Here is an 8,289-nt window from a genome sequence, read left to right on the forward strand (position 1 = left end):
AAAAGTATCTAAAATTAATGAATTATTCTAAATATATAAATTTTGTAATCTAATCAGCTGTAATTGTTATGTAAATCTTACTAGCTATTGAAAATCTAATAATGCCACAAGGAGTTTCCAACAGTTTACTAGTTTCTACTTATTGAAGTACTCAACAATCATGCAGTCTTATTCAAACTTTGGTGGAAAAATAATTGGCAAACAACAATACACCACTGGTAAAATGCCCTTTCACTAAAGGATTGTGTTGGCCGTCTCAAAACAATTCTTGATCAAGATAAACTGTTACAGTATTTAAAACAAATTAAAAGGATAAATAAAATGTGTAACTTGACTAAAAGTAATGAATGTTTAGGCTGTAAGTACATTAGCATCAGAACAAATTCACATTCTGTTAAGAAAAAGCAGCCATCAATATCACACACGTAACTATAGGCTGTTGTCCAACAGCTATAAGTTATGTAATAGTATATATATAAAGTACCCAAAGCACTTAACAACTGTAAGTTGATATAGATAGTGCAAAACGCTATTGAAACTTCAGTCTCATAATGGTATCTTTGAATACTATTGTACTGAATATAATGGAATGTGAGCACAACATGTTATGTTGCAACAAATCTCTGAAAACTCCTTTTGTCAAGAACCACAATAAAAAAATGAAATAAAACTAATAATAACAAGAATGTTTATGCATGACTTGAACTTCTGTATGTACTCAATAGGTAGTTAGTATATACGTATATTATAAAACATAGTCTACCAGATTTTAACATATTCAGATAGGTACACATGTATTGTACACACAAAGTTGAATCCAGCAAGTAAGCCATTTTCAAACTGTGTATGCACATATGTATAATACTATTCTCAGATCATCATGTTTTTACTTCTATTGCTGCTACTACCATCACTACTTCACACTACAACTGGTAGGGTGTACAATGTGACACCTGATGATCACTGCTATCCTAACACTACAATTCATCATTGTCATAACCTACAACACTACCTGTTGAATGCCACCAAATACTTCACCTCTAATACTCAACTACACTTTCTACCAGGACTACATCACCTTCACACTGATCTCATCATACATAATGTTCACAACTTTTCACTAATTGGTACAACACCAGATACGGTCATCCAGTGTAACTCATCTGCTGGTATTGTATTGACCAATATTACTAACTTGATAGTAACTGATATAACAGTTAGGAACTGCTCAGGTAATTATAACAGTACTGTAGTCTTTGAAAATAACTGCAAGAGAGATAAATTCATTACTCAAGTGGGACTCTTGATCAAGCAATGTACAAATGTTCAACTGAGACAAGTAGTGATAGAGGAGAGCAATAATTCATATGGTATAGTTGGCATCAATATAATGGGTGACTCAAGTTTCTTAAATATCACAAATAATGTATTTGGAATTGTCTATACCAATACAAATGATATAAAATCCCAGCATAACAAACTTTTAATAGATCATTATCACATCATCAGCAATTTCACACTAAATAATATAATTGGATTCATGCAGCAATCATATCAAGCAAACATCACCTTAATAAACTCATGGTTAAGGGGGCAAAGAGTCACCATTTGCTTTCAAAACACTGATGAAAGTAAAAGTATATTTATGGCTAAGTCTTGTCATTTTACAGACAATTACAATGAATATGTATTTTCTATAAGTTCCACCGTGCTACAGTTGCATAATGGTGTGTGGTTTGAAAACTGCTCATTTTCCAACAATTGGTTTGAGGAGAACATTGAGGATGGTAAAGTGATTTGTGCATACAATGGTCCAGATATACAAATTGTCAGTTGCAGGTTCCACAACAACTACAATGTAAAGGCATTTCATGGGATTTGTATAAACCAACCTGTTAGTAAAATCACCATTACTAAAACAAAATTTTCATCAAGTACTGGAGCATTAAACCGTGAATTTATCTATGTACAATATGCTGACCTACATCTTACAGGTCCAGTAATATTTTTCAATATAAGCCTTTACAATAGTAGGTCCAATAGTATCATCAGATTAGACAATTCTAATGCCACATGTTCTAATTACATTGAGTTTAAGAACACAACTGCAAAATCAATTTTTAGTCATCATAGTTGTTCATTTCCCAATATTTACTTCTTTATGTTTATTACAGAAAATAGCATAGTTAATATTACAAAAAGTAGTATTTACGAATTTACATCCTGTGATGGAGAGGGAAACCTGAGAAAATATCCTGTTTGCTACTTTCAATATCTAAGTGATGAGCAATTAGACAACAACTACATCTATCATAACTATTCAATAATAGTAAGTAAAAATGACAAGGTGTTTGAAAATAATATCTTCAATGATCTGCCATTTACACACTGCAGATGGTTACCAAGGTCAGCATTTAAAACTGCAATGCCACTCAAAGTAAACAGTCAATATATAAGATATGCTAACCAGTCAGGACAATTCAATGCATCACGATTAATTATTAAAAGAAAACAACTATGCCTTTGTGACAATAACATATCTCATGACTGCTACAAAGATTTACTTGGTCCAATATATCCTGGACAAACAATGAAATTGAATGTTTACTTAAGGGACTTTAATATACCAGTAGGATTTGCATTATCTAATAATACTATCATCACAGTTATAAATGATACCGACTGGCTACCATCAACAGCGTGTGTTGTAACTAATCCATCAGAACTAATAAAAACAGTCAAAAATGGTATTTGTACAACATTAAACTATACCATTGCATTCCCAACACAAAGATGGTGTGAATTATTCCTTAACGGATTTCATGGTGGTCGTGGAGTAATAGACATTTATTACATTGAACAATTACCATGTCCAATTGGCTTCATCAAGATAAATAGTATATGTCAATGTCATCCATTCCTCTACCAGTTTGGAATTAAATGCAATATCAATGATCAGACTTTACTACGTCATCCAAATACTTGGTTAGCACCAACACCTCACAACAATTCGTATGTGTACAGCCTTTCATTACAATGTCCATTCCACTACTGCCTACCTCACTCATCACATCTTAGCTTCGCCAATTCTAATTCACAGTGTCAGTTTAGCAGATCAGGTATATTGTGTGGACATTGTCAACAAGGTCTCAGTGCTGTGTTTGGATCCTCTCACTGTCAACCATGTTCAAATATTTACTTACTTCTAATTTTACCCATTGCAATAGCAGGTCTTGTGTTAGTCTTACTACTTGTAGTTCTCAACCTCACAGTAGCTGAGGGCACCATCAATGCATTTATATTATATGTTAATATCATTAGTATTAACACTGCGGTGTTCTTTCCTAAAGTAAGCAAATTCACACCTGCTTACATCTTTATTTCCATAGTTAATCTTGATTTGGGCATTCAAACATGTTTCTACAATGGTATGGATGACTATGCTAAGATGTGGCTACAGTTGGCATTTCCCTTCTACCTCATTTTCATTGCTACATCACTTATCATCATGAGTCACTATTCCAATAAAAAAATACAGAGGCTCACTGCACGTAGAGCAATCCCAGTACTTGCTACACTATTCCTATTGTCTTATACTAAAATACTTCTTATAGTATCAAGTGTTCTATTCCATTACTCTAAACTTATTCACCTACCCAGTGAACATACTACAATAGTGTGGTCAGTTGATGCTAATATACCTTTATTTGGAGTCAAATTCACCATACTGTTTGTAACATGCATTGCACTTTTCTTAATTCTGCTACCATTCAATATCACATTATTGTTCACAAGAACTTTATTAAGATATAAATTTGTGCGTAATTTTACACCATTACTGGAGGCTTATCAAGGACCATACAAGATGAAATACTACTACTGGACTGGTATACAACTTATGATAAGAGTTGTATTCTATGGAATATCATCGCTTGATAAGAATATCAACCTCACCATTGGTGTCATCCTTCTCAGTACTTTAGCGGTAGTTCAGGGATGGATAAAACCATTTAGAGTCAAATACAAAAACTTTCAAGAGCTAATGTTTATAATCAACCTAAATTTATTGTTTGTTATTTCTATATCCAGTGAATACACAGTGACCGTCACTAATGCAATGGTTGCCATAGCTTCTGTTCAATTCACTTTCATTGCCATACACCACATCATCACTTACACTTGTGATGGAGTTATCAGACCCAGGATAGAGATCATTATAACTACAGTGAAAGCACAATTTGGTATCCAACAACAAGTTCAACATTTTGATAGTGAAGATGATATAAGTAATGTTCAAGGCATTAATGAGCCACGGCAACCACTGATGAGATTCAACTCATGAGCAAACTGCTGTACATGTGACAACATTGTACAGTTATGTTGTTAGCCATAGTATAGCACCAGTTTTATAACTACATTATCATTCATTTTAATTTTAGCACATAATTCAACTGTAATAGCAATATGCATTCATACACACATTAGAATTAACTATTATAATAGCTGATTGTATTTAGGCTTATATGCATTTCATGTAGAGGTACGTAATTTAAAATTTGCATAAACCTCCAAGTTACTGATTATCAAGGCATGTTATAAGTAGAGGTGGAGTACTGTCATGGTACTCCTTGCTTGCAATTTCCTTTTCTTTAAGCTGGATGGTATCCTGTACATGCAGAAGGGAAATTAATACCTGATCACAAATTAACTAAGGTTATTATTACAAACTAACTGTTACATATTTGTTAATACTTTCTTCTTGGTATTTTAAAGTTATCAGTAGGCTTTCTAGTCATTGAAGGATGATGATACAACAGATGAATAAGCAGTCCACCTGCATGCATGCAGAAACAGGCTAACAGTTGCTTGGTAATTGTTTAAGATGTGACTAAAATTATTTGTATATGTAGTCTATATAACAGCACAGTCCAAAATTTGCAATAAGTCAAGCCACAAGCAACTGATTATTCTGATTGATTATAATCTGCTCATAAAACTTTTCCTCTAAGCCTTCTGTTACACAGATCACCTGCCTAACACTGTGAAGTATATACTTTAAATGTATACAACTGTTATGCTATCTATAACTATAGCTACTGACATGTTTGTATAAAAGAGTTATGAGGATTTAAAAATATCCCAGTAATCCCATAAATGTAATATTGCATGCACAAATTGAACATACAGTATACAGTAAATTATTTCTATGACTGTTATTGTGCATAGCCGTTATGATATTATTTCCTTCCTTAAGATGTTATTATCTTTCCTAGAGGCAAAATGAATGTGGCACTTATAATAAAAGAGAATCAGGCTACTTGCATGCAGTTCAAATTCTAGGCTAGAACAATTGTTTATTTTAGTATAGCTTAGGTGCTATATAGTACCAGTTGCTTTGAGATTGTCAGTATTAGCAAACTACGACAATAAATAGATATACGTAATATTATGTAGCTAATCATTTGTAAAATCTTTTACTATTTCTTGAGCATATCAGTTGTGCTGTCTGCTCACCAATACAATAGAAATTAAAGTCAGCAGCAATACCATCAGCATCTTGCATGGGACTGAAGGAAATAGAAAAGCTAACCGTATAGCTACATAATGATATACCATGATCATTAATTTTTATATACACACATGTGCTGACAGTATTTCACTATTATACTCTTAAATAGTGCCAGTTTCATTTCCAAGAAAGGATTAAATCCCTGTGTTGATATTTGTCCTGATCATCTGTGTAAATATTGTACAGTAAGAAATTCACCTGTGGTTATTGTACAACCTAAAATATTCCCTGTTGTGGTTTATCATGCTTTCCAAGAAATGTTCACATAGTTGTTCCATAATAAAATTGTGCTATTATTATATTATATTTTTATTACTATTAGAGCTTTTCAGTGACCTAGAGCTTTAGAGTGACCAACTCTGAAAGTTTGACAACAACTTGTACTGCAGTGTTGTACCTAATCTACCGGCAAGAAAATGTGCTTAGGGGAGGGGGACCTCCCCCCATCCAAGAATTCAAACTGCAGGCTACTCAATATCTTTATTGTCGAGCACCACACTCAGTCTCCTCTGGGAGGGACGGATTTTCTACTTTTAAACATAAGTTTTTATTACATTGGAGCTTTACAGTGACTAATTAACGAAACCTTTATTTCTACCACACACATACCTTCTCATCCAAAAATTCCTGGAGCATGAATTTTAGCAGTGGTATTCCACTTGACTCTTGACAATTACATGATGCCAAGGCAAGCAATGAACAATATTTGACTAGTGATGGAACAGACAGCCATTTCAACTTTTTACGATGATGGGAGACATGATCAAATTTTTGTAAATTAGCAGTGATGCTTGTGCCCCAGTTATGCAGACGTTGCGGACGCTGGCTCTGGCAGTTAGGCAACATAGGACCCCATACTGACAGAGTGTAAGTTAGTCATGTTAAATAGCTAAAGAATCGATTAACATTTTAATAACTCCTGATGGTAAACTTTTCTGATGACTATTTATCCAAAATAAATAGAATAACGTGTTCTTACAAACTGTAGTAACATGTTCAGACCAGTCCAACCGATGATTAAATGTAATTCCTAGATACTTCTGGGTGTCCACATTTTGCAAAAAAGTAACATTAATGACTATAGTACGTTCACGTTGAGCTGAATCCTCAAAAACATTTAATAACTAATGGATGCAATTACACATGATCTTGAAATTTGGCTCATTTGTAGTACTGCTTGATCCGCTAAAAATATTTAGAAATCTTTTTGTTCAAATGTTTGACATAATATTTATGGCCAATCAAAATTTTCACAATAAATTTCCTATGGGGAAGCCATATAATTACAGTGTCCATTACAGCCCTTTCCCGAACTTGTAATGGAGCCAAACCGTATATGTCTGTTGTTGACACCTTTGCTGTTACCAATAATCATCTGGTTGGCTGAAATGTTAACTCTGTTGAGAAAAAATCCACATTTAATTTTTAGCTGTTTTTCAGGATTCAGCTCAACGTGAACATACTATACATCAGGGGTGTATGATTTACCAATGTGCGAGGTCTAAACCACATGACACTAGACTTCCTATGTTTACTGAACTGCATCTTACTCTGCTGTATCCAGATAAAACTGAAGTTTTAATAAGTGCTCTGACAGCTGTTTGTGCACGGTATAGCCAGAACATATCGAGGTTGTGTCATGTCAACGCACCGATGGTCCGAGCAAAAACGGTCCGGCCGGACAATTTATGCTGTCATAAATGGTCCGGCCGGACCATTTGTGCATGCATAACTGGTCCCCCCAGACCATACATGTCTGTGCAAAAATGGTCCGGCCTGAACATAAATGGTCCGCCTCCAGTCTTTTATTAGCCGGCCATAAGGCCAATGAAACTTGATTACCAGTTTCTCGCTCAGATTTTTGAAAATTTGATGCGGGCGGGCGGTTATTATTCATTATTCATTATTTTCCAAAAGGCACAGCACACATCCCAAACATGAAGATTTCTGCCAATAAAGTGAGTCTACATTGATTACTCCTGCATTAAATAGCTAAAATACGTTACTAATCCATATAACAAGTGATTTTTCCATTAGAGTATAGCTGATTGCTCCATTAGAGTAAAAGTGACTGCTCTATTAGAGTATTTCAATCTGAAATACCAATAATGAAATTCCATGCGGGTATATCAAAAGCATGCGGGCGATGACGCGAAACTGCTAATCAAATTTCATTGGCCTAACGGCACTCCCTACCTCAAGTATTCCGCCACTGTGCCACCAGGGATCCCTCTGCCACCGTAACTAAGCGTCCACAAACGCATGCCTGATGCCGTAGCTTTGCTACAAGAAAGCTATATCAATACCAGTACCTGGACTGAGCATAATATAGCCGACCCTATAGCTAGTAGAACGTCTCTTTGCTAGCATAAACAACTATGGTGTACTATACTGTAGTTTCTATTCCAGAACAATTCGTGATTAGAATAATTACACTGTTAATTCGAGTGGATGACTCCTGTGCCAACTTGCATGAAGATCATACAAATCATAGCTACATGTATGAGATTCATACAAGTTGCCACAGGTGTTATCTACAGTGTATGAAGTTCATATTTTCGAATTAACATGCAGTGTAGCTATATTCTGGCACAGCTAATAATAATTAACTGTAGCTATGTTAGGTATAGTTACTCATATCTTGCTACGTAGCTAATTCTGTTACAATTTTCCACAGGTGAATTTTGCTATTAAAATAAGATTATAATGCTAAAGCATTG

The 8,289-nt window shown here is 34.5% G+C and overlaps 1 protein-coding gene across 1 annotated transcript; it reads left to right on the forward strand.

Annotated features, from left to right (window-relative positions):
• Positions 1 to 785: 785 nt before the first annotated feature.
• On the forward strand, positions 786 to 4,572 carry LOC136246684 (uncharacterized). The gene is made up of 2 exons (XM_066038228.1): positions 786 to 824; positions 875 to 4,572. The coding sequence occupies exon 2, from the start codon at positions 881 to 883 to the stop codon at positions 4,340 to 4,342; it is 3,462 nt and encodes a 1,153-aa protein (XP_065894300.1). The 5' UTR covers positions 786 to 824; positions 875 to 880; the 3' UTR covers positions 4,343 to 4,572.
• The last annotated feature ends 3,717 nt before the right edge of the window (positions 4,573 to 8,289 follow it).

The sequence above is a fragment of the Dysidea avara genome, chromosome 2 (assembly GCF_963678975.1).
Source record: "Dysidea avara chromosome 2, odDysAvar1.4, whole genome shotgun sequence".
NCBI classification, from domain to species: domain Eukaryota; kingdom Metazoa; phylum Porifera; class Demospongiae; order Dictyoceratida; family Dysideidae; genus Dysidea; species Dysidea avara.